The sequence below is a fragment of the Camarhynchus parvulus genome, chromosome 4 (assembly GCF_901933205.1).
Source record: "Camarhynchus parvulus chromosome 4, STF_HiC, whole genome shotgun sequence".
NCBI classification, from domain to species: domain Eukaryota; kingdom Metazoa; phylum Chordata; class Aves; order Passeriformes; family Thraupidae; genus Camarhynchus; species Camarhynchus parvulus.
The window spans coordinates 5,780,859-5,804,957 of record NC_044574.1 but is presented as its reverse complement, the minus strand read 5'-3'; the positions used below and the strand labels follow the sequence as shown (position 1 = coordinate 5,804,957).

The window sequence follows — 24,099 nt, the reverse complement described above, 5'->3', positions numbered from 1 at the left end:
CTCCTGCACGGTGGGGTAAGGACTAAGTGCTGGTTGATACCACGTGCCCAGAGGACCCCTGGCATTTTTCATGCCCATGTTGCTACTTTCGAGGGAGATCGTGCTAAAGTTTAAGTGAAAGTCCAAGAAAGGCTCTTCCTCAAAACCTGTGGCAGCCTGGCCAGAGTTCCAGTAACTCCCTGAGCTCAGTGCATTGCCTGGCCTCCTGCAGGGACTCCCGCCATCATCCTTCCTCCTCCCCAGCACTTCCCGGTGGGACACCCCGCATCCCTCTGCTCTTTGTAGAAATGCCTGAACCTTTCCAGCCTCTGGAATGGGTTTCTCGGAGCTTAGCAAGTACTCGGTACTTACACATCGATGCAACAAGTGGCTCCGAGGACTGTCTGGCATTGTGGGAGCTGTAGTTCGCCTCTCGCTGCACTACAAGTCCCAGCCTCCTGGCGGAGGAGAAAGAGGAGGAGGAGGTGGAGGCGGAGGAGGAGAGGAGCCGGCACGGCCCAGGCCTGCAGCCCGTGAGGAAGAGCCCCCCGGGGGCGGGCCGCGCCGGCATGCGGCTCCCCGGCCGGCTCGCCCTGCTCCGGAGCACGCCCCTGGCTGCCCGGCCGCCAGGGAGGGTCCGAACGGGGCGGGCGGCGGCGCGGCGCGGCTTCTCCCGCGGGCGGCTCGGCGGCACCATGGCAGAGGAGGCCAAGAAACGGGCCGCCTTCGCCGCCGTGGACAAGCACGTCCAGGTGAGGCAGCCCTGGGTGCTGCGGGGCGCGGGGGGCTCGGAGCCCCGCAGCGCGGAGCGGCCGCGCGGTGCGCGGAGCGCCCGGAGCGCGGGGCGGCCGCGGGGTGCACGGAGCCTCCGGGAGCACGGACGGACCCGGAGTGCACGGAGGGGCTCCGGGCTGCAGGGACCCCCAAAGCACAGAGTGGCTGCAGGGACCCCCCAAAGCACAGAGTGGCTGCAGGGTGCTGGCGTCCCCCAATGCATGCAGTGGCCATGGAGTGCACGGAGCGGCTTCAGGGTGACGGGACAAACTCTGGGCTGCCGGGACCCCCAGTACTCGGAGCTGTTCCGGGGTGCCGGGACAGGATCTGGTGTGCCGGGACTCCCCAGTGCACTGAGCGGCCATGGGGTGCACGGAGCTTCCCAGCGCATGGAGAGGCTCTGGAGTGCAAGGAGCCCTCAGTACACTGAGAGATCCCCGGACAGCTCCGGGGTACTGGGACCCCCCAATGCACGAGGGGCCACGGGGTGTGTGGAGGCTCCCAGTGCACGGACGGAGCTCGGGGTGCACGGAGCAACTCTGGGGTGCAGAGACCCCCCCTAATGCACGGAGCGGCCGCATGGTGCACGGAGTCTCTGGAGGCACGGACGGGTCCCGGGCTGCCTGGAGCGGCTCCGGGCGCAGGGACAGGCTCTGGGGTGCTGGGGCTCTGAATGCACGAAGGGGCCGTGAGTTGCACGGAGTCCCCCGGTGCACGGAGCGGCTCCGGGGTGGCAGGACTCCGCAAAGCACAGAGCGGCCGCGGGGTGCGCGGATTTTTACAGCGCGTGGAGCGGCTCTGGATTGCAGGGACAGGCTGTGGGATGCCGGGACCCCTCGGTACACGAAGTGGCAGTGAATGCACCGAGCTTCCCAGTGCATGGACAGGCTGCGGGATGCACGCGGGATCCCCCAGCACACAGAATGGCTCTGGGGTGCCGGCACTCCCCAAAGCACGAAGCGGCCACTGGGAGTGCAGAGTCCCTCAGTGCACGGACAGAGCTTGGGACGCATGGAGCGACTGTGGGGTGCAGGGACGCCCCAAAGCACAGAGCAGCCACGGACTGTCCCAGAGCACGGATGGCCCTGGGTTCATGGAGCGGCTCCGGGTGCAGGGACAGGTTTTAGGGTCCTGGGACCCCGCAATGCACAGAGGGGCCGTGGACTACACAGAATCTCTGGTGCATGGATGGACCGTGGGGTGCACAGAGCAGCTCTGGGGTGCCGAGACCACACAAAACACAGAGCAGCCACAAAACGTAGGGGTGCACGGAGCCTTCCAGTGCACGGCCAGACCCAGGGCTGTGTGAGGCAGCTCCAGGTGCAGGGACAGGCTGTGCAGTGCCGGGACTCCCCAGTGTACGGAATGGCCATAGAACTTCCCAGGGCATGGATGAGCTTCAGGTGGCACGGACCCTGGGGTGTATGGATGAGTCCTGCTGAGCCTCTTTCTCCTTTGCTTTGGACTTCACTCCCTTTAGCTGAAATGAAGGGAGAAAACAGCTTTTCCTTCCCCAGTGTGTGCCTCTCCAGCAGCAGCTTCATGCCTGATCCAGCTCAGCACTGTCTATGCTAAATTTGGGGTAATATCTTGCACCTCCAAACTTTCGCTGTGCACCCTCCTGCGAGCTGGGCTGTGGTGGGAGTTCAGGCTAATGCCAGGTACTGCTCCTTTCTCCAAATCCAGGATGCACTGCTGCTACACCCCATTTCTGAGCACCCAGGCAAGGAGCAACAGTCCCTGACCAGAGGATTCTGTCTTGTCCTCTGCAGGGAGGGCAGTGCAGCCAGGGGCTTGAGTCAGTCCCGTGAATGTCAGATAGGGCTGGAGCTGCCTGAGGTTTGGCACAGCCTGGTTGGGAAGCTCAACGATCAACGGTTCCAGTCACGCAGGGCTTTATCAGTTCTGTGCCAGCCCTTTCGCAATAGCAGTGCTGAAATCGGGGTGAGGAGTTCCTGCTAAGAATGTAGATATTAGCAGTTAGGAGAGAAAAAAAAATCCCTTTTCCTTCCTGCTCCCCCCTCACTGGGGTAGTGTTTTGAGGTTCAGTTGCTGATGGCTTCCCGTGTCCCACGAAGGTTCTGCTGCTTCTGCAGCCCTGTTCCTCTGAGCAGTCTGTACCTGCCTGAGAGCAGGCATGTGTGTGAGACCCAGCCCCTGCCAGGCCAACACCATCAAAAGTGATCAGTCTGTGAGATGGGGGAGCCTGGGGGCTCTGGCAGTTTCATAAAAATCCCCTTTCTTACCCAAGGCAAGCCCAAAATTGTGCATTGAGGGGTCATGGGAGGAAGAGCTCATCTCACAAGGCATGGAGCCAAGACACCGCTGTTGCTGTGAGGTATCATAAATGGGGGCTCCTTTGATTTGGAGTAAAACCAGTACTTTTGGACTTTAATAGTGAAATCACTGGCCTTGTGCTGTTTTATGGCCAGGCAAATTTAGGATAATGTTTCTGGCTGTGTCCCAGCTAATTAAAGTTCAATGTTCGGCTTGTGATGCCAGTTAAGTAAATGAGGCAGTGTCTGGGGTAACACCCCAATGCTTGTGCAAGCTGGCTTCAGGAAATAATGGAGAAGGAGCTCAGAGTCACTGCCCAGGAGCTGGATGGTCTCAGCTGTCAGTTTGCACTGGCAGGGGGCAGCTGCTGTTTGTAATGGATACGTTTGTGTTTGCTTGTTAGAGCTCTCAGGGGGGGCAATGCTGCCTCTGAAAGCAAAGCTGAGACTTCCCTTGCACAGCAGGGATGTGTGGGAGACACCAGGGTTTGGTTCTGCTGGACAAATCTCTGTTGCTTAACTGTGCCATAAATCTGTGGCACTGGGGATGTGGGACTGGTACTGGATGAGGCTCCTCACTTGGCATCCACCTTCACACCCATCCCTGCCTTGCCAGGACAGCAGCTCCTTGTGTGCCACATGTAAACCTGGGTGTGGGAGGGGGGATTAGGACAGGATAACTTTTCTGGTTGTATTTTCTTTTCTTTTTATTTTTTTTTATTAAAGCTAGATCAGCGTGTTTACCCATAGCCCTTGTCCCTGGGCAGCTGCAGGAGCAGAGTTCCCCAGCTCTGGAGTGGACACTGAGCTGAGCAGCCTCAGAGGCTGTGGGGCTGTGACAGCCTGGGGGAGTGGGGCTGGCACAGGGCTGGGGCTTTAGAGCTGTAAGCTGCTTGGGGAGAGCTGGCTTTGAGTTTATGCAACACCTCTGAGGGCAGGCCCTGTGAGCACCTCTGTTAGAAATGAAAATACAGCTCCTGCCCTGTGTCCTACTGCCCCAGAGAGGACTGAGCAAACTTTGGGATTTGCCCTGTATTTATCTACTGCTTTTAGATGGAGCTCTTTGTTCTCTGACCTTGGAAACTTAGGTGGGACTGGCCAGTGCCTGTGTGCTGCTGGTACTGCTCCATGTGTGTTGCCTTGCTGGCTTCTGTGGTGCTGGGCAGTGTCTTTAGGCCCTTGGGTTGGCTGGGAAAATGCTGTGGTCACTGCCCACTTCACCCAAAAGGGTCCTCAGCTGTGCTGTGGCTCAGTGCCTGGGTTTTGTTTGGTGGGCTTATGGTAAACAACTTGAAATGTAATTTTTTTTGCATGAGGTGCTGCTCCTCAGTGCTCTACTTCTCACCAATGTTTGCCCTGCCCCTGTTTTTAAAATGTTTTGTGGTTGGTTTTGCCCCTGGTCTGGCTGGGGTTGGAGCTGAGGAGGGAGAGGTGGGAGTCACGGTAAGGCAGGGGCTGTGACAGCACCAGTTTAGACTGATCAAAAGTGCTACTTCACCTCTAATCGCTGATAAATGCATGGGCTGGGACCCTTGTGAGCTCTTCCTGCTTCATTACAGTGGAGTTGCCCATGCTGAAGCTTTCCCCATCCCTTTAGGGTACCCAGCTGCTCCAAGAAGCTGTCCCACCCTACAGAAATGAGGGCAAAGAGAAGAAACTGCCTCTCCCCGGGTCAGAACAAGTCTTTTGGGAACACTGGTACTGCCCATGTCCTGCCACCTCTGCTCAGCTTTGCTTGCCCCTTCCTTGGCTGGCCTTGCTTGGCTCTGCCTGCTGGGTGGGTGACACAAGGAGCTCTTGGTGTCTGCTGGCCACGCTGCAGGTGTGCAGCGGGGACCTGTTGCTGTGCCCAGCTGCTGCAGAGTCACAGTGGTTAGTGAGGGCTGGGATGGAAGCTGAGCCTCTGGTTTTGGAGAACTGTTTTTTTTGAGCTTTTAAATTGCAGAAGCAAGAGAAATGACTAATCCTAGGGGAGTGTGACCTGTCTTGAACTCCACCTTTCCAGGTAAACTTGAGTGACAGCAAGATTTTAGCTGGTTGAAGTGCTGCAGGTGTGGCTTTTTCCACAGCTGCTGAACTCTGGATTTGCTTCACAGAGGAAAGAGCTCCAGATCTGTCTAATGTCCAAGAGATAATGCACAACAGCTCTGTGCCTGCATCTCTGGTTGTCTTCATATGTTCCTCATCTGAAGTCTCTGTGGTGATACTGGGCCTCTTTAAGTCAATTTAAGCTTTGGATCCCATCCAAAGAAAATGAAGTACGCTGAAAATGGGAAGTACAGAAGGCTGCAGGTCACTTACAGGGGATGGGAAACTGAGTTGATGATAAACAGAGACTGACGTGGCAGAGAACATGTCTTGCAGAAGTAACACAAGTGCACCCATCCACCCTCAGCCTGCAGCACCTTTTAGGAGTGTATCTGTGTTACAGGTGACAGGCCGTGATCCTTCTTAAATCAGGCAATACACAGAGAAAGACCAGGATGGAGCTGTGGTTAAAATTTCATCCTCTTCAGCACATGCTGCCAGGCTCACCCACATTCCAAGTTTTGCTGGACTCTCCTATAGGCAGCTTTACACTCTGTTTTGGAAAGTATTCTCTATTATTCACAGGAACAGCTGCTGTGCTCTCTGCTTTGGCTGCTGGTGCATCTGTGCTGTTTACTAATGATATGGTTGGCAGCAAATGCAGCCTTTTACTGTGTGGCTTCCTTGGGAGATTTTATCTTGAGGTTGTTTCCCCTTCTTCCTCTGTGGTATTGTCTGAAATTCACAGCTTTCCGGCAGGAGAGCTTTCATGGAATGCCAGCAACCACCAGTGAGTGTGCATTGAACACCCTGAGATCGGACTGTGCTGGTAATTAGCAAGCACATGTCCTTTAATGAGAGGCAGAGTTGATTAAAATCCCTTGGCCACAGACCACGGCCGTGCCCTCGCTGGCACAGCGTGTTCCCTCCCTTGCCTGCAGAGTGCTGAGATGCTGTGTCCACGTGCATCCCTGGACAAGGCTCCTCTTGCATGTGTTCATGATGCCAGTTTTACTGGGAAAGTGGAGTCTGGAGCCTCCAGTGACAGCATTCCTCTGTCTCTCTTTGATTTGCAGAACAATCAAGTTCTTGGGATCGGAAGCGGATCTACGATTGTACACGCGGTGCAGCGATTAGGTAGGATGCTCCCCTTCCTGTCCCTCCCACCACAAAAAGTCTCCTTTCCATCTGCCCCAACTACTTCAAAAACACCCTAAAATCACCTGTGTGCTGACTTAGAGCTGATGCCTTGGGTCTGTTCACTGGCTGCTGTGTCCTGCTTGAAGCTGAAGGTTAAAACTGGGCCTTGGGCTCCATATTTATTGCCTGAGAGACCTGAGGAGGTAATGATTTGCCACCTGTTCTGACAGCCAGGAAAAGCTCTCCACTGGCACCCACCACAAACTGGAGCTGAACTCCTTGGTCTGGTTCCAGCCTTGCCAGCTCTGCCCAGTGCTGACTTGCTGTGTGGCTCGGGGCCATGCAGCTGCTCTGCTTCCTTTAACCCGTTTGCCTGTGGCTCATTTTGCTCCCCACATCCACGGGATTCACATTGAGGGCCCTGCTGAGGTGTAATGAAAATGAGGAATGTGAAATTCTGCTGTATTTTATTAATGTACCCTGCAGCCAGGTTTACCTGCTTGCTCCAGGTGCAGGGCTTTGCTCAGGGAGTGATGCAGAAAATTTCAGCAAAATATTCAAGTGAGGCAAGTGCAGAGTGAGTGTGAGGGTAATTACTGTCACAGCTCATTACAGAGGGTGCAGAGGTTTAAAGTTCCTTTGCAGGGCAGTCTCAGTTGCTGAACTTTGGATGTCCTTGGATGCAGAGCAGAGCAGCTGTGGGGGCCATGGTGGGTTGGGAGTGCAGGATCAGCCCTGTTGTTCTTGGGCATCTTGCTTGGGTACAGAGGGGGAACCACAGACTCATTAAGGGTGGAAAACACCTCCAAGATCCTCCAATCCCACACAGCACCACTGTGTTCAGCACCAAGCCATACTCCCAAGTGTTACATCCACACTTCCAGGTGTGAAGATTGCCCCACTTCTCTGGGCAGCACAGTTCAGTGTGTCCCACCTGGGTGGCTCTGCCTGTCTGAGGAGTGCCCTGGTGACCTCCAGCTCCCTTGGGCAGAGCTGTCCTGCAGCCCAGAGCAGGCTGAGTTCTGAGCACAGCCCAGCCCTTCACTGTGCAGGGGCACAGCAGGGCTGGGGCTGCCCCTTGTCACCCATTTCCCCACTCTGTGTGTGATGCACTTCATTGTCTGGGAGCTGCTGTTCAGCCTTCTGGGCTTGGCTCAGTACTGCAACCACTCCCCCTCTGAGCACAGAATCAGTCTCTAAATAAATGGCTATTGTATTTGAAGAGGAGTGGCTGTTCCAGGCTGCAAATTTCTGGCTTTTCATGTCTCCTGATTGCTTTAGAACTGGGATGTGGCTTGTAAGAACATCCAGCCTTATGTACTGCATGTTCAATCCTTCCAGCAGCAGCACTACCTTGGAGCATGTAGCTCATGTGCTTGCTCTGGTGCACGAGCTCTTGCTGGCTCTTGGGCTGTTGGCTTGGGTATTGTAATTACTAAAATAACATTTTATCCATAATGATATCTTAGTAATAGATTTTAGTCATTTGAGGTTAGCCTGGGGGAGGAAATATTTCCTTCCATTTAATGGAATACTGTACTTTATTAGTTCTTTCCCTGCTATATATTTAAATGTTCTATAATAAATTAATGTGATGTCCCCAGGGCAACAAGCCAGCAAAACTTTCAGACAGCTGCTGGAGCTCTGTGTTTACATGGAGAGCAGCAAAAACCTGTCTAATGGAGTCAGAGAGGGGATGGGGCCGATTTCCCAGGTGAGGATTTGCTGCTGGGGCTCTTCTGCTGCTGGAGACATAAAGGTTAATGGCTCCTGGTGGCTTGGGCTGGGCCAGAGTGGATGTTGAAACATTTGTGTTGAAACTGAGCCTCAGCCTATGGAGGGGGCACCTGTTTGCATTTTGAGCGTGACTGAGTTATTTGCAAGCCAAGCAAGTAATTGCAGTGAATCAGGGGGGCTGAAAACTGAGGTTTCTTAAAGAGAAAGTTGCTATGTTTTTGTCTTGTGCAATGAACTAATCAAGGCTTCTGCTTTTTGCCTGCAGCTGAGCGAGTTAAGGAGGAGAACCTGACCATTGTCTGCATCCCTACATCCTTTCAGGTGAGTGCTTTCCTCCTTTGCTTCCTGCCAGTCCAAACACTCCTGCAGGGCATCTCCCCCTGGGCTGTGGGAGGCCACCCTGCCTCTCCCTGGGTCACCGTGGTGTGAATGAACCAAAAGCACCAGTGAGAGCAGTTGTGGTGCAGCCTACAGAAGGACCTCACAAAGAAAGTGATGGTGCTGTGTTACCGTGACCTGAGCTGGGGCTGGGAGGTGTATTTGGAGCCAGTGTGGTAAGGCTGGCTGTGTCAGGGTTGGTGTGTGGCTTCCTCTGGATCCCACTTGCAGGAAAATGCTGCTTAGTGGTGAACCAGACTCATAGTGCAAAGCTCACTGGAGACACTTTGTCTCCTTTGAGTCTGTATCAGCCCTGACAGCTGTAAGGAATAATAGAGAGCTCTTGTGTTTTCAGCAGGAACTTCAAATGCATCAGCTGGATTTGATAAGAAATTGCAGAAGAGAAATTGGCTTAACCTCTTGTTTGCTGTGCAGCCTTTGCAGGAATTTGTTCATACCAAGCTGGATGTTGAGAGAGCTGGAGGGAGAGCCTGGCTTGGTGGTGGAATACAGATCTGCTGGGGAAGCCTCTGAGCATCTCCCATGCCTTTGGCAACTGGCTTTGGTCTCTTTGCCTCTGCTCCCTGAGGTGGGAACCTCCTTTTGGGCAGGCAGAGGTGACACAGTGGGGACCACCCAAAGGGTCTTCAAGGCTGAGTGGCAATACCCCAGTCAAGGAATTGGGCATGTGTCCTTCTCATGGTCCTGGGGACTGTGCTTTTGTCACATTCTTGTCACTGTGAGGGCAGTCAGGCAGTGTGGCAGGCAGGGCAGAGCCTGTTCTGTGAGGTGTTCAGGGACTGGGTGGATACAGCCCTGAGCAACCTGGGAGCTGACCCTGCTTTGACCTGGATGGATAGAGACCAACCTGAATTATCGTAAAATCTTAGGAAAACTAACATCCTCCTACCCTGCAGTTCTTTAGGTGTGGGGATGACAGGGCTCTCTCTTCCCAGCTGTTGCAGGTAACTGGGGTATGGTGTAAGGTGCTGCAAAGGCCAGAAAGTGAAAAAAAATTAACCTATATTGGTACTTCTCTTGATTATATAGACTGTGGTGAGAGTCTGATCTATCACAAATGATTCCCACCCTGAAATGCCATGTCCCCTTTGAATTTAGGAGAAGTGCTCTAAGTTCAGTCTTTAGTTCTTAAAGAAACTATTGATGAAGCTCTTGTAGTGAGCATGGGCTGGAGCCTGTCCTGCCCTGAAATGTTGTCATAGTTGATTTAACACCACTGAGTTTCTTACTAGTAAAACAAAAAGTTGCTGTTAAAGGGAAGAGAGAGATTGTACACCTGCAGGAGCCAAAATTCCCAACATGGGGCTGCCTTGTATCTCTTGCAGTCCCTTAGACCTCAACTGAGTGGAGCGTTCCCAGGTCAGCAAAACAGCATTGTATTTTCACTGTGTACAGGTGTAGATGGCTGCCTGAGATCACTGGCAAGGAAGAGTTGGTTTCAGTGGGCTTTTATACTCCTCCCTTCCCTGTTGTCAGGGCATTAATCCACCTCCACCAGTAAAGCTAGAGCAGGGTAAGTATCTGTCCCTGGCGCTTGCGTTGTCTCTTCTCACCGGGACGTGTGCCGGGGGCACGGAGTGGGACTGCTCCTGTCCAGTGCTGTGCAGTTACCACCACTCCTCCCTCAGTGATGGGAGCTCTGCTTCTGATTCCCACTGCTCCCCTTGCCTTGCAAGCCGAGCCTGGAGAGAGCCAAGCCACCTCGTTGCCACACTGCTGACTCAGCCTGTTCAGGGTCTGGCCTGCATGTGCAGCACAGTGTTTCTCAATGCTTTGAGTTTCCCAGATCCCTGAAATCTCCTTTTGTGGACACCATGTGATGAATGCCAACCCACTGATTTTCTATTCTTATAATTTTGTGAGTCCTTAGGGCCCCACAGCCCATGGGTGTTAAAACTGCATGCTATGAAATGCCATGATAAACTATTCAAATCTTATTGCCAGGAGTGCCACCTGCTAATTCTAATGTTTCTGGTATGCCAGTGCCTGTGACTGATGCACTTTGTTAGTGTTAGTGGGTAGAATTCAGGGGAATCAGCTGATCCAGGCTATTGCACTGGGGTTTCTTGGTCTAGCTGCAGCATGGTAGCAAGTTCGGACTGAGCACAGTCTGTGCAAGGAGGGAATCTCACTTGAATGATGATTTGTAACATAGAAAGTTCAACCAGTTAGAGATTCTGCAGATGACAGCAAACTGGGTGGGAGTGTTGATCTGCTGGAGGGCAGGAAGGCTCTGCAGGGGATCTGGACAGGATGGATGGACGGACGGATGGATGGACGGAGGGATGGATGGACAGACGGATGGACCAAGGCTAAAGGTCTGAGCTTCAGCAAGGCCAGGTGCTGGGTCTGCACTTTGGCCACAACAACCTCCTGCAGAACTCCAGGCTGGGGGCAGAGTGGGTGGAAAGTGGCCCAGCAGGACAGGCCCTGGGGTGCTGGGAACATGAGCCATCGTGTGCCCAGGTGGCTGAGGAGGCCAGGGGCACCTGGCCTGTGTCAGCAATAGTGGCAGCAGGACCAGGGCAGGGATTGTCCCTCTCTGCTGGGCACTGGTGAGGCCGCACCTGGAATCCTGTGTTCAGTTTTGTGCCTCATGACAAGGAAGGCACTGAGGGGCTGGAGGGTGTCCAGAGAAGGGAGTGGAGCTGGGGAGGGCTCTGGAGCACAGGTGTGATGAGGAGCAGCTGAGGGGCTGGAGAAAAGGAATCTTCTCACTCTCCACAACCCCCTGACAGGAGGGGCAGCCACGTCAGGGTTGGTCTCTTCTCCCAAGTGACAAATAACAGGACAAGAGGAAATGGCCCTAGGTTGTGCCAGGAGAGGTTTTCATTGGATATTTGGGAAAGTTTCTTCACTGGGAAGGTGGTCAAGCACTGACCAGGCTGCCCAGGGCAGTGGTGGAGTCACCACCCCTGGAGGGATGTAAAAGCCATGTACATGTGTCACTTGGGGACGTGGTTTAGCAGTGGCCTGGGCAGTGCTGGGTTAAGGGCTGGACTTGGTGTTAGTAAATCTGTCTAAACAATTCTGTGATTGCCTGTTCAAACCGAGGGACTGAGCCAAGGGCAGCTCTGGGTGCCCTGTGTTGTGTTGCCACTAGAGGGAAACACATGGCCACTGCAGGAGACCTAGGTCAGAGCCACCAAGCAGCTGTTTCAGCAGCTTCCCACGCTTTTCCCACAAGCTGTGCATTTGTTATATTTTAGAAATATTTTCTCTGTTAGTTCCACATTGCTGTGGTGTAAATATTTAATTTTCTTGGTCCCATTTTTCAAGGAAGGAGATAAGGAAGGGCTGGATGGGTGTGAGGGAGAATGATGTCCAAGCTGAAACAACACAGGATTTAAAAATTCCAAATCTGCTTTAGTGCTTAGATACAAGTGATTCCCACCAAGCTGATGAGGCCTCCTGCTATTTAGTATGGAGACACCCAAACCCAGGAGTTCTGTTGCACCAGCTGAGAATTTTAGTTCAAATCAGCAGCAGGACTTTTTTTGATTAAACTGCTTTGGTGTGGAAACATAATTTTCTTCTTGCTGTGTGTTCCTGTTGCAACCTCTCCACAAGCTCAGAGTGGAGCAGTGGAGATCTCCCAGGAGGCTCCATCCTTGCTGCAGCCAGGGAAGGACATCAAGAGTCTGTTTTCCTTTCCTGCCACTGATAAATGGTGTTTGTTCTCTTGGTGCACAGGCTCGTCAGCTGATCCTGCAGAATGGCTTAACACTGAGTGACTTGGACCGAAATCCAGAGGTAAGTGGGACCACAGAGGTGAGACCTCAGCTGACCTTCCTCTCACCTGGTCCTTCAGAAAGCATCCAGGCTCCTTAGTCCTCCCCTGAGGCTGAGTTTGGGCAGCCACGCTGCAGAACTTGAGTTGGGACAACAGGAAACAGCCTCAAGTTGTGCCACAGGAGGTTCAGATTGGATATTAAGAAAAGTTACTGCACTGAAAGGTTGGTCAAGCACTGGAACAGGCTGCCCAGGGCAGTGGTGGAATCAGAATCCCTGGAAATGTTCAAAAAACATGAAGTTTTGATGCTTGAAGACATGGTTTAGTGGGGACTTGGCAGGGTTTGTTGAATGGCTGGACTCAATGATCTTAAAGATCTTTTCTAACCTTAATGATTTGAACAAGTTTAGTTTATTTTTACCCCAAGTTTTGTCTTAGTTCTTTAGTTTGTCTTTAGATGGCAAGAAGGCTGCTGGGTTGTTGGTGCCTCCAAATGCTTGGCATCTCTTCCAAGATGAAGCTTGAGACAGGGATATTGCTGAACTGTCAAAGATTTTTCCTGGGAAAACCTTGCATGCTGGTTCTTAACAACACCAGAGGCTAAAGAGATGTGCCTTGCAGGCCAGCACTTGGTTTGGGTTTCTCCTCCTCTCACATGCCTGGGGTTGTTGGAGGGGCTTGGGTGGTCTCAGGGTGTCCTTGGCTGGCCCATCAGACACTTGTGTCTGGTCAGGCTGCACCAAGGTGGTGCCAGCTCTGGTGACATTTGTGACTGCTGCTAGCCCTGGAGCTGCAGCAGGAGCAGGGCCTGGATGAGGGGAGGGGTTCCCACAGCCATTTCCTCCTCTCCCCACAGCTTGATGTTGCCATCGATGGAGCAGATGAGGTGGACTCCGACCTCAACCTTATCAAAGGTGGCGGGTGAGCCTTGCTGTCTGTCTGTCTGTCTGTCTGTCCCAGTGCTGGTGGGGGTCACTGAGCATCCCTGTGTGGCTGTGGGTGTCTCTAGGCTGGGCTGGAGGGGATCCTGTGCAGGGCTGTGTGTGTCCCAACAGTGGGGGATGGTTCCTGGCCAGGGACAAGGGGCACAGAGTGAGGGTGGAGATCAGGAGGATAAGGTGTGGGGCAACGGCAGCACCAAAACCAGCAAGAACATATTAGAGGGGACTGGATTTCAAGGCCATTGGGCACAGTGAGGAGCAGTCTGATGTTTTCTGGTTCTGTTTTTATTTTTTCCCCCTTGCAGTGGCTGCTTGACACAGGAGAAGATAGTTGCAGGATTTGCAAAGTGCTTCATTGTTATTGCTGATTACAGGTGAAGATATTACTGCTCATAATACCTTTCTGCTCCATGGGAGGTTTCAGATGGTGCTGTGCTAGGCCATTATAGTCATTCCAATGGTTACAGGAGAGCAGGAATGGGTGGAAATGAGCCTGGCTCCCAGTATTTCAGCAATTCAATTTATCTTTTTTTCTTAATTTTCAACTCAGCAGGCCTGCTTGGGAGTCAGCAGAGCTTGTGGGGAAGTGGCAGTTCTGCTCTCTGAGCTCAGTGATTGTCAGCATGGGATAAATTTTCCAGCCATGGGGCTGTGGAAAAAACAACTCCTGTTCTGCTTGTCCAAAGCATGTCAAAACAGGGCTTTTGAGTGGGTAGAGCATTGTGCATTAGACTGGCTCTGGCTGCACCAGGGCACACATGGACTGACCCTGTGTGCTCCTAAGCCTTGTGCCTGAGGGGTTTGCCAAGGGCCTGGGGTGATGTTAATGGTGTCAGCAGTGTAATGTCCAGCACTAATCCCACCTCAAACTCTGCTCTCAGGAAAAAATCTGACAGCCTTGGGGAGCAGTGGAAGAAGGGAGTTCCTATCGAGGTCATCCCCATGGCTTATGTCCCTGTCACCAAAGCCCTGACCAAAAAATTTGGCGGTGTCGTGGAGCTGCGGATGGCTGTTAACAAAGCAGTGAGTGTCCCTGTCAGCCCTGCTTCCCTGGGAACCCACCTGAACATGGGCAAAGGGAGGACGAGAGGTCTGGCCCTTCATCTGGTGACATCTGGGCTTTCAGTCCCACAAGTGACATCTTGTGTAATTCCTCCTTATTGTACTTTGGTTACTGGGTTGTGTATTTATGTGTTCAGGCTGCTCATTGAAAGCCTCTCTGGCTGTGACTCCTAAAGAAGCATCCTGGAGCAGGGAGCAGAGGGATTTCCAGCCTGAGTCTGGGGGTGTTGGGGGGCTGCAGGGCAGTCTGAGCTGCCAGAGAGGGTCTCAGGTTGGGGGTGATGGTTTCACTGACAGGTTTATTGTGAGGACAGCCCCAGTTTATGTGAATGATGACTCTAAACCACTGTAGTGGGGACAGCTGGTCCCAGTGAGGGCTGTGACAGTCCCTGGCTGGGATCATGAGACACAGGGCTCATGCCATGGCAACTGGGTTTGCTTCCAGGGCCCTGTGGTGACAGACAATGGGAACTTCATCCTGGACTGGAAGTTTGACAAGGTTCACGAGTGGCGTGAAGTGAACTCTGCTATCAAAATGATACCAGGTGATGTCTGATTTTTTAAAAACCACAAAAGCTGACTAAAGCTTGGTGTGTGATATGTAACTTGGAATGTGGCAGCTCTCTCCTGGATATGAGGGAATGTGTGTGTATATATTTGCTGCCCTCCTGCAGGTCCCTGCATTTGTTTCTACTCAAGAGGGCAGTCAGCTCAATTGGTACAATTGTGCCTATGGCGCTTTTCCCACATGGTGCTGAAAACCTGGGGTAGATGCTGGTTGATGTTGACACTGTTTCCCATTAGGCACAACAGTACTGTCCTCTTTCTTACTCTCCTTGTGCCCATTTAGAGAGGGACTTCAGTGGAAACACCAGTGCACTCTCGAGGGAGGGTTTGCACTGTGCTGTGGTATTTTCCAGGAGCTGCTTACAGCTCTGCATCCCATTCCCATTGGGAAGCCCTCTCTGCTGGCCTTGCTGTGAGGATGAAGTGTACTCAGGCTCTTGCTGGGCTCAAGCAGCAGTGGCTGAGTGCTCTGTTTGCAAACAAAACAGCCTCTTTGCAAGGACCCCTGCCTTGCATGAGACCTGCTGCCCAGGCAAGAGCTGTCTCTGGACCATCTGGGTCTGCCCAGGGGCACTGGCACTCCTTGAACTTCAGGGAAGCAGCATCTGGATGTCTTTCTGGTTACCTTGGCAAAGCCTGTCCCTCAAGTCCTGCCTTCACACAGCTGCCTTCACAGAACATGCAGGAACAGGTTGGGATCTTGTTGCACAAACTGAGTTGCCAACATCCCCACAAAGCAGCTGTGTATTGTCCTGGCTCCACAACTGAAACCCCAGGCCAGGCAGAGGCTCTGGTCAGTGGTTTTGCTTCCCTCGGTAGGGCTATCACAGAATCACAGAATTGTTGGGGTTGGAAGGGATCTCTGGTGATCTGGGCTGCCCCTGGTGCAGTGCTCCATATCCTAACCCAGTTGCTGCCCATGGCTGTACAAATCTCTTCATCATTAGAGCTGTGTCTGTGCAAGAGGCAGGCAGTGCCTGCTTGCTCTGGCACAGCAGGAGCTTCTTCCCTGCATTTCTTGTTGTTTGAGAAAGGAATAGTAAATAATGGCACCTGTTTCCTGCTCAGAAATGAACCTGCTCAGGGAAGAAGAGCTTATTCCCTACCCAGAAGTGGATGAGCCTGAATGTGTGGCTGTTAAAGCCGAGATGCAGTGCTGGTAGAAGGGTTTTGGCTACCACCTTGTGCTTGTGGTAGCCCTTGTCTCTGTTTCTGTCCACCTTCCTGACCTCTGGCTGTGTCTCAGTGATCACTGTGAAGTTAGGAGCACTGTCACAATAGGACACAAAATTAATTACCATGCACAAGCTGGGTGTCCAAGGTAAAAAGAGGGCAGTTTATTTCCAAACTCCAGTATTTATAGACTTTCAAAAGCGACCATGGATTGGAGGATGAAATTGCCACCTCTCCAGCCACACTGGTCAAACCAACAGTCCATCAATTCTCTCCTCCTCCAGAAAGGAATGCAAAACAATCATTATTTACATTAAAAGTGTGTGAGAAACTCCATTACAGAAGTGTAAACATTAGAAGGCTTAGAAGAACTTAGAAGAGCAGGGGGACAGAGCACCCCATAATTAAATGCAATCAAAAGTACATTTACAAATGGGCTACAAATTGCAGAGGCAGCACCAGAGCTGCTGAGTTTTAACATTTGAACAGATGTTAGCCAGGTGATCTCTTACAGGGAAGTCTTTCAGGTGAGTTTAAAGGCAGAGGGAGTGATCCCCAGTGCTGTGGGCGTGTGCAGCTTCCTCTTGCTCCCATGGGCCATCAGATAGCAGAAAATGCTTTTCTCATGGCTGTGTTGGTACAACAGTGGTGGCTGGGGCAGCGTGAATGTCGAGGGAGCTTTGGGAGTTGTTCCTCAGTCTTTGGAGAGTTTTTGCTGGAAGTGGCTGCATGGAAAACGCTTCCCAGAAGCTCCCAGTGTGGCCGATCCAGGTTGGACACTTCTCCAAACCTCTGATGGAGGCACTGGTGCTTTTCAAGGAGCAAAACCACAGAGGGCAGAGCAGAGGACACGAGTGTCACCACATTTCTCTTAACAGAGAAAAGCAAGGCACAGTTGTTCCCAAGAATATTTCTGGGTTTCACATTCTCTGAACCTCAGAGAAAGAAAAAACAATACTTATTTGCTGTGCCTGTGTTGTGCCAAAAGGGAATGCAATATGGAGATTGTTTACCCAGAGTGATGGTGTTTTGTTTCCTTGGCCTATCAGGGCCAAGTGTGTGTGTGTGTGTGTGTGTGTGGGACTGTCGCGTGACAGTCACGAGAGTCAGAGCAGTTGGGTGCAGAGTCAAGTACTTGGCAGATTCAGTTTTAGATGAAATGTAATATAATGTAATATAGTATAGAATAATATAGTTTAATAAAGTTATTAATTAGCCTTCTGATAAGATGGAGTCAGATGCTGTGGTCTTAGTGAGGGTCCCCAGGACGAGGGAAGAGATGAGAACCTGACTCCATGTTCTCAGAAGGCTTATATTATATTATTATTATATTATATTATAGCACATCATACCACATCCTACAATATGAGATATGATACGATACGATATTATACGATTGATGTGATATTGTGCTATACTAAAGCAAATAGAGAAAGGATACAGACAGAAGGCTTAACAAGAATGATAATGAAAACTCGTGACTGACTCCTCAGAGTCCAACACAGCTGGCTGTGATTGGCCATTGAGTTAAAACAATTCACATGGAACCAATCAAACATTCACCTGCTGGTAAACAATCTCCAGACCACATTCCAAAGCAATCAGATAATTATTGTTCTCATTCTTTTCTGAGGCTTCTCAGGAGAAAAATCCTAGGCAAAGAGGATTTTTCAGAAAATATGACAAGGTGCATTATTCTCTCCCCCTCGTTGGGGGTTCCCTTCAGATACTGTACAGAGTGCAGGGGGAGTGGCTGTGGCAGTGACTATACAGGATATAAGTACTGTACAGATACAGAGTGCAGAGGTGGCTGTGGCAGTGACTGTACAGGATATAAGTACTGTACAGGTACGGAGTGCCGGGGTGGCTGTGGCAGTGACTGTACAGGATATAAATACTGTACAGGGCACAGAGTGAAGGGGTGGCTGTGGCAGTAACCAGTGATCTCTCATTCCCCAGGTGTGGTGGAGACGGGGCTGTTCATCGACATGGCCCAGCGGGTGTACTTTGGGATGGAGGACGGCTCGGTCAGCGTGAGGGAGAAGCCGCCCTGCTGACAGGGCCCTGCCAGGGGACCCAGCTGTCCCACCCGTGCCAACCCCACGTTTGCCTTAAGGAGTGGCGGCTGTTGCAGGAGACCCGCAGGAAAGCCGATCAGGATCCGCTGATGTGATACTGAATGTCTCTTTTTTTAAGAAAAACAAACAAACAAAAATAGATTCTATTTATATATATATATATTTTTACTTTACAGGAATGTTGTCTTTTTTAAATGAGTCATTTCAATGAATTGCTTTAACGTTTTTATTTTCTTTTCTAAGAAATACTTAACCAAAAACATTACTCCCTGGTTTTGTGTTTGGAGGTTTGGTTGGTTTTTTTTTTTTTCTTTTTTTCAAAGAGAACTTGAACCCTTCTGGTTGCTCATAGCACTTAATGATGGAGGTCAGAAATACAATCCTAATGCATCATTCCTAACTATCCTGGCTGGGAGGGTGATGTATGTAACAGGAGCATATCCAGTTGGGACCTGCTGATGCCTTATTTGGAACCTTTTTGGTTCAGTATTTTATGCCTTTTATTTTTCTATACCACTGTTTTTTAATAGTTCGGGATGTCTGGTTGTCCTCTGTGCACATGACAATTCTCTGAGCCTAGGGTGGTCTCTACATCCCCCTCTCTGGGAAACTTATAAGGGCCTTTTGTGGGCTTTTGTGTGGAGGAGACATTCATCCTTTGAGCCAAACTCTGCTGTCATTTAATTCAGTACCTCTGATTAAAGTCTGTCCTGTAGCTGGAGACGTCTGGGACCTTTTAGACCAAGAGCAGAACTGGGTGCTTGATGAAGCTTACAGGAGCATATTTTAGCAGCTTAGGGCAGCACGGAATAGTGTTCAGTGGCAAATGATCTGGTTTGCAATGAAGGTTAATTATCACCCCTCACAGCTGTTGATTTGTGGAAGGATAAAGCAAAACGCACAGGAAAATGGAGTCTTCCTGCCTAAATTTTCCACATGTAGCAGGAGAGAGACACTTGTTCAGTATCTCATTTTTGGTGTGTAGGTGCTTTGCATGGTTCTGATGTTGAAATGCAAGCCCTCTCTCTTTGTGTTTTAGACACTAAAATAAAGAGCTCTTATACCAGACTTGGTGGTAATTTTGTTCTCAGAGTAACTTATTTTGTGGATAATGGGGTAGATCACAGTCAGACCAACTTCTGGTAACTTACCCCTTGCAAAAATCCCTCACCCTGGCCAAACCCACCCTTCTGCATTTGATTTCTTTTTACTTAAGGTAAATGAATTATTTAAAATGAAGCAAATTATTTGGTCAATGCCTGTTATCTGCAGTACTTTCCTCAACAGGCACTGTTTTCAATTTGCACATCTAAAACCTGTGCATCTAAATCCAGCTCTTGTACTGAGCAAACTGCCAGCAGCTTGCTGGAAACACTGGGATTTCTTTTCCCACCAGCCAGGTGCTGCAGAAGCCATTTGCAAAGCCCTAGCTCTGGTTAGGGGCTGTTTTCAGATGCTCTTGGGCTCCTAATGTAATCCTGGATAAACAGAGAGCAATCGAGCACAGCTTTGTGCCCAAGTGCCTTCTCACTCAGTGTGCTGCTGGAAATGAGATTAGCAGGAGTGAATGCTGCTGTTGACTCTCCTCTGCCTGAAATCAAACAGCTCCTTCTCAAAAAGCCAATAAACCCATTACTGCACCATTACTTTCTGGCCCTGGACCAGCTGTGATCTCATTCAGCTTTGTGCTTAGCAGGGGCTCCATAGCCTGGAGATGGGCAGGTCTGATTCTTGGGCTGCTCTGGGTGCTGGAGTAAATCCTGTGGGGGCTCTTGCAGCAGATTCCCCTGCTGGGGTGGGACTTGGGCTGTGGGTTATGGGCACTACACAGCTGGAATTAAAATGTCTGTGTGGAATTAAAACCGCTGGGGAGAAATTCAGTGTCTGAATCCTTGTGCAAGCTCCCCCAGCTGACATTTGCAGAGTCAGTAGATGGAGTTTGACTTAAGGGGCTCTTGGGAATGGTCATGTCCTTTCCCTTGGAGGCTGCCAGGCTCCCTCATCTGTCATGACCACCCTCATCTTCACCTGCCAGCACATGCAGGTGTGGGTGCAGGGAGTCCATCCCCTCCTGGGGTGGCTTTGTGCCCTGGCTCTGCCCTGTCACCAGCACAGCCTGCTTACACTGATGCTCAGCTGTCTTGCCACAAGCCTGTTTGAAGAAAGTGAAGTGTACAGGCAGCAGAGCTGTTTCTAGTCCCTGGTCCTTGCTTTTCCAGGCTATCACCATTACTACATATGTTTTTGGAGAGGCAACAGTTCATAGATGAGCATGCTGTGGTGGATCTCCAGCTGAGGGCAGGCACTGCAGCTCCCTGTCACCTCCTTTGGTAGAGGCAGTGCAGCTGCTCCTGAGAGCTCCTGCACCTGAGTTTGCTGAGTTTGATTTTACCACCTTGGCTGGTTTCACTGTGGCATTTGCTCTGGGCTTTGGTTTTTCAAGGTGCTCCTCAAAAGAGCCTTCAGAAGCCTTTAGAAACTGGCTGCCACTTCTCTCCCACCCTGCTCCCTTGCACCCTGGGAAGAAAAGCAGGGATATATTTTTAGAAAAGGGCATTGGGACAAAAATTGCTATCAAAAGCAGATGGAAGGAGGTGTCCTTTTACACCCAAGGCAGGCTGATGGTGGCTATTTAGGGTGCATTCCTGCAGTGGGTTCTGTTACCTGATGTGATCCAGCCCCCCTCCTGTTGCCTTTTGGGTTGTGCATGGGAGGTAATGCAGGGAGATTTACCATTAGCTCTGAATTATGGATTAACTTGGCCCTGGAGGAAACAAACGTTTCAAGAAAGAGCAACAGCAGCACTAAAATTAATGAGCAACTGAGGTAATGAAACACTAGTCCCATTCAGGAAAAAAAAACCCAATATAAATATAGTAAGAGAGTGCATCAGATTCAATTTAATTAACCTGTGGTTAATAGGTTAAATAATTAAGATAAATTAATTAAACTAACTAGAAAGAAATTATGTGTTTTGTTAAACCAACTTACCTTATTCCATGTTATATAGAAAGTATTACTATTTATCAAGTTATTACAGTCAGTGTAGGATGGGGTTTATGATCTGACATAATTACTGATCTGAGAACTATGACACAAAAAGAGGTGAAAATAATTAGGCAAGCAGCATAGAGGATTTGTGCTCTGGGTATTAAACCAAACAATTACAGCTAAAGTGATGAGGAGAAAATCAGCATAGCATAACCAGTGATAAAAATTAGCTGTGAGGAATATTAGTAAGCTGTAGTATGTATTAATATCTTTTAAACATAAGGCCTGATCCATTTTTTAACTGTATGGATTTAACAGTGTCATTACACTGTTAAATGACACTGTGGTCCAGCTGCACCAGGAAAGGAGGAGGAAAAGGAAAGATGTCCTCATTTTCAAAGTGATTTTTCAAATTTATCAAGCCTTTTGAATCCTCAAAAATGTCTTTGCAGCTTTATTTCACTCAGTACATCAGCAGAAAGGTGATGCATTTCAGATTAAAGATGAACTTAAAGACCTAAAACTGCTGGGTTTTTGTACTGAAAACTTGTGAAGTTTATTTACTTCCCCTTCCAGGAACTTTAATGGGAGTTTTATCATCCCTGTAACTCCATAACCTTGGCAGCTGGGAGCAGGAATTTTTTTTCAGAGCATGAGACTCTTCTGTTTGTATTTTTACACCTACCAACACAAAAACCTCTTACACTTCCTTAATGACACTTCCTGACTTGTGAAAGTCATGTCAGACCATCAACATTACATGTAGTGAGCAAAACAGTAAAGGATCAGTCACTGGGTTTGACTACAGGAAATAACATAAACTATTTTCTTTAGTGGAAACAGAAGACTTTGTACAAGAATGTCTGAGTGAAAGATAAAACCATCAATCATGTTGGAAAGCAAAATGCTTTTGATGATTTATGTTGTTTCTGGAAGTCAGTAACAGAAAGATGAAATTCAGCAGGAGAAAAAAAAGTGACTATTAAGCCAAGCTCAGATCTTAAACCTCCCAACATGTCAATATCCAAGTACCCTTGGGGATGTAGAGTTAGAAATATTCTTAATCACACTAAATTCAAAGTTCATCTCATGCTGTATTGTTAAAATTATGTGCATATGAATTTGATAATGCAAAAAACCCCACAGAAGCTGAAGTGCCTGCTGACTGGAATGATCTTTTTTATTGTGCACCAAACTCTAAATTCCCTCATGGTGGTCGTCCAGCACAGGATTAATTAAAGAAAATACTACATCAAGTATCCTTTCCACTTATAAATGTCCCACAGGTTTGTGTAATCTCCTACTGAAGCTATTACTAGAATGCTTTATAGATCAAAATCTCTAATTAAACATTAATTCCCTTAAAACATTTTCAAAGCCTTAATTTTAGTAACTTGCAAGTTTTATTTGCCTGCCACAGCACGCTGGCTTCTTGTAATCAGTATTTAATAACCTGTACGGTTTAATCCCAATGTAATGTATTTGACAATGACAAATGAAACTGAAAAACCCTGCTGTAAATCTAGATGATACACTGGGATGCTTTTCTTACTATGTTAATTTATTGCAGGGGAAAAAAAGACAGTCCTGCCTCCCTTTAACACTTAAATGAGTATTATTTTTTGAAGAGGAGATTACAATTCTTTCCTTTACTTTTATATATAATTTAGTGAGGGTTGGACCAGATCAGTGAAGAGTTGAATCCAACAGCTCATAAGTAATGTACCAAAATCTTGTCTACTTGAAGAGCAAGTAGATAATCACACTTTCTACTGAGAGAATTTTTGGGGTATGATCCCCTGCATATGAGCACTTTGGGCAAACTCAGCCTCTTTGCCACAGACCACCACTTTTTGGACAGGGCACTTGCAGCTTTCTCTGCAGGTGGGCTGAGGTTTATCTTTTATGAAATGTTTCTTTCATCCTTATTTGAGAGCTCAAGCAGCACGTGCTGACCCTGGCTGGGCTTTGGGGGCTGCACTGAGGGTTCCTGCTCAGGCTCTGTTTTTCCTGTGGATGTGCTGCTGCGATAGCCCTGGCTATCAACAGCCTTTTCCAGCCTCCTTCCAGAGGCTCCCCAGCAGCCCAAGGCCATTGCTGCTCCCTCATCTGATCCTTGGAAGCTGCTCAAGGACTTGCTTTGCTGTAATTCATATCTCTGAAGCCCACAAATGTCCAATGGGCTTGATTTCCAGTTCCTGGGATGCTCTGCCTCACCAACACCGTGGCCTCAGCACCAGCAAGGCTGGCCAAGAGCTTTTATCACTTTTAAAGCAAATCAGCAAAAAACTTGTAGCAGATTGAACACCCTCAGCTGTAGAATCATTAAAAAAATCTTCTCTGCTCATTGGATTGTAGAGCTGGAGGTTTTGCCACATGTGACAGTCACAATCACATCAAAACATTACTCAGAGGTTCAGTATCATTTAATCCATCCTGCCCGGGCAATTTCTTGCCTTTTCTGTTTTTCAACTAATCAGTTTTGGACCATATATAAAGGATAAAAAAGGTAGGATTTTTTTTTCCTGAAAATCAGATGGACATGTTTTTAAGCTCTCAGGCAGGCAGGCACAGTTCCATGTTCCCTCTACACAGCTAAGTTTGGTCTGTGTTGAGTTGTGAAGACGAAAACCCATCTGGTTACTTAGTTGGTTTTTTTTTTTTTCCTTGGAGTAGATCTAATACCTGAGCCTTTAAAATCATGGATGTTCTAGAGACAGTGAACTGAAAGTTAAGTTGATTACATCTCCCATATTCCAGGTCAGTAGGGAATATTTCATCCAAGCTCCTTTATCTCAAAGTGACATTTCTTCACTTCAAGTGCCCAGAATTCTGGACACCAGTCAGAGGATATTGTTCATTACCAGGACATGGCATATTGGAATTATTTTTTAAGGACTCTCAGGACACCGCCAACCCAACCACCCTTGTCCTTGTGGGGCAATTCCACTGGCCAGATGTTAATTGGGAAAAGACAGGTCCAGGAGATTCCCAAGACACTTGAATGACAACTTCTTGGGAGAGGATCTCCGGGAGCTAATGTGGTGAGGTGCCCTCTGCTCTTTGCTACTTGTTCCCAGAGAGGCTCTCGTGGGTGAGGTGGTGGTTGGTGGCTGTCTTGGCCACAACAACCATGACAACACTGATTTTCAAATCTCTGGTGCTGCTGGAACCCATCTGGGTCCTGAGGTGGCTCACTGAGCGCTGCTGGCAAATCAGCA

At 49.5% G+C, this 24,099-nt stretch overlaps 1 protein-coding gene across 1 annotated transcript; it reads left to right on the top strand.

Moving 5' to 3' along the window:
* Window positions 1-483: 483 nt before the first annotated feature.
* Window positions 484-18,983, top strand: RPIA (ribose 5-phosphate isomerase A). Its single transcript, XM_030947419.1, has 9 exons — window positions 484-731; window positions 6,134-6,194; window positions 8,200-8,255; window positions 12,027-12,086; window positions 12,923-12,987; window positions 13,313-13,381; window positions 13,889-14,030; window positions 14,515-14,614; window positions 17,769-18,983. The coding sequence occupies exons 1-9, from the start codon at window positions 549-551 to the stop codon at window positions 17,864-17,866; spliced, it is 834 nt and encodes a 277-aa protein (XP_030803279.1). The 5' UTR covers window positions 484-548; the 3' UTR covers window positions 17,867-18,983.
* Window positions 18,984-24,099: the final 5,116 nt, after the last annotated feature.

Coding starts and splice junctions, on each gene's coding strand:
- RPIA (XM_030947419.1), top strand. CDS start 549: ATGCGGCTCCCCGGCCGGCTCGCCCTGCTCCGGAGCACGCCCCTGGCT. Junction 8,256..12,026: donor GCATCCCTACATCCTTTCAG/GTGAGTGCTTTC, acceptor CTTGGTGCACAG/GCTCGTCAGCTGATCCTGCA. Junction 13,382..13,888: donor ATTGTTATTGCTGATTACAG/GTGAAGATATTA, acceptor CTCTGCTCTCAG/GAAAAAATCTGACAGCCTTG.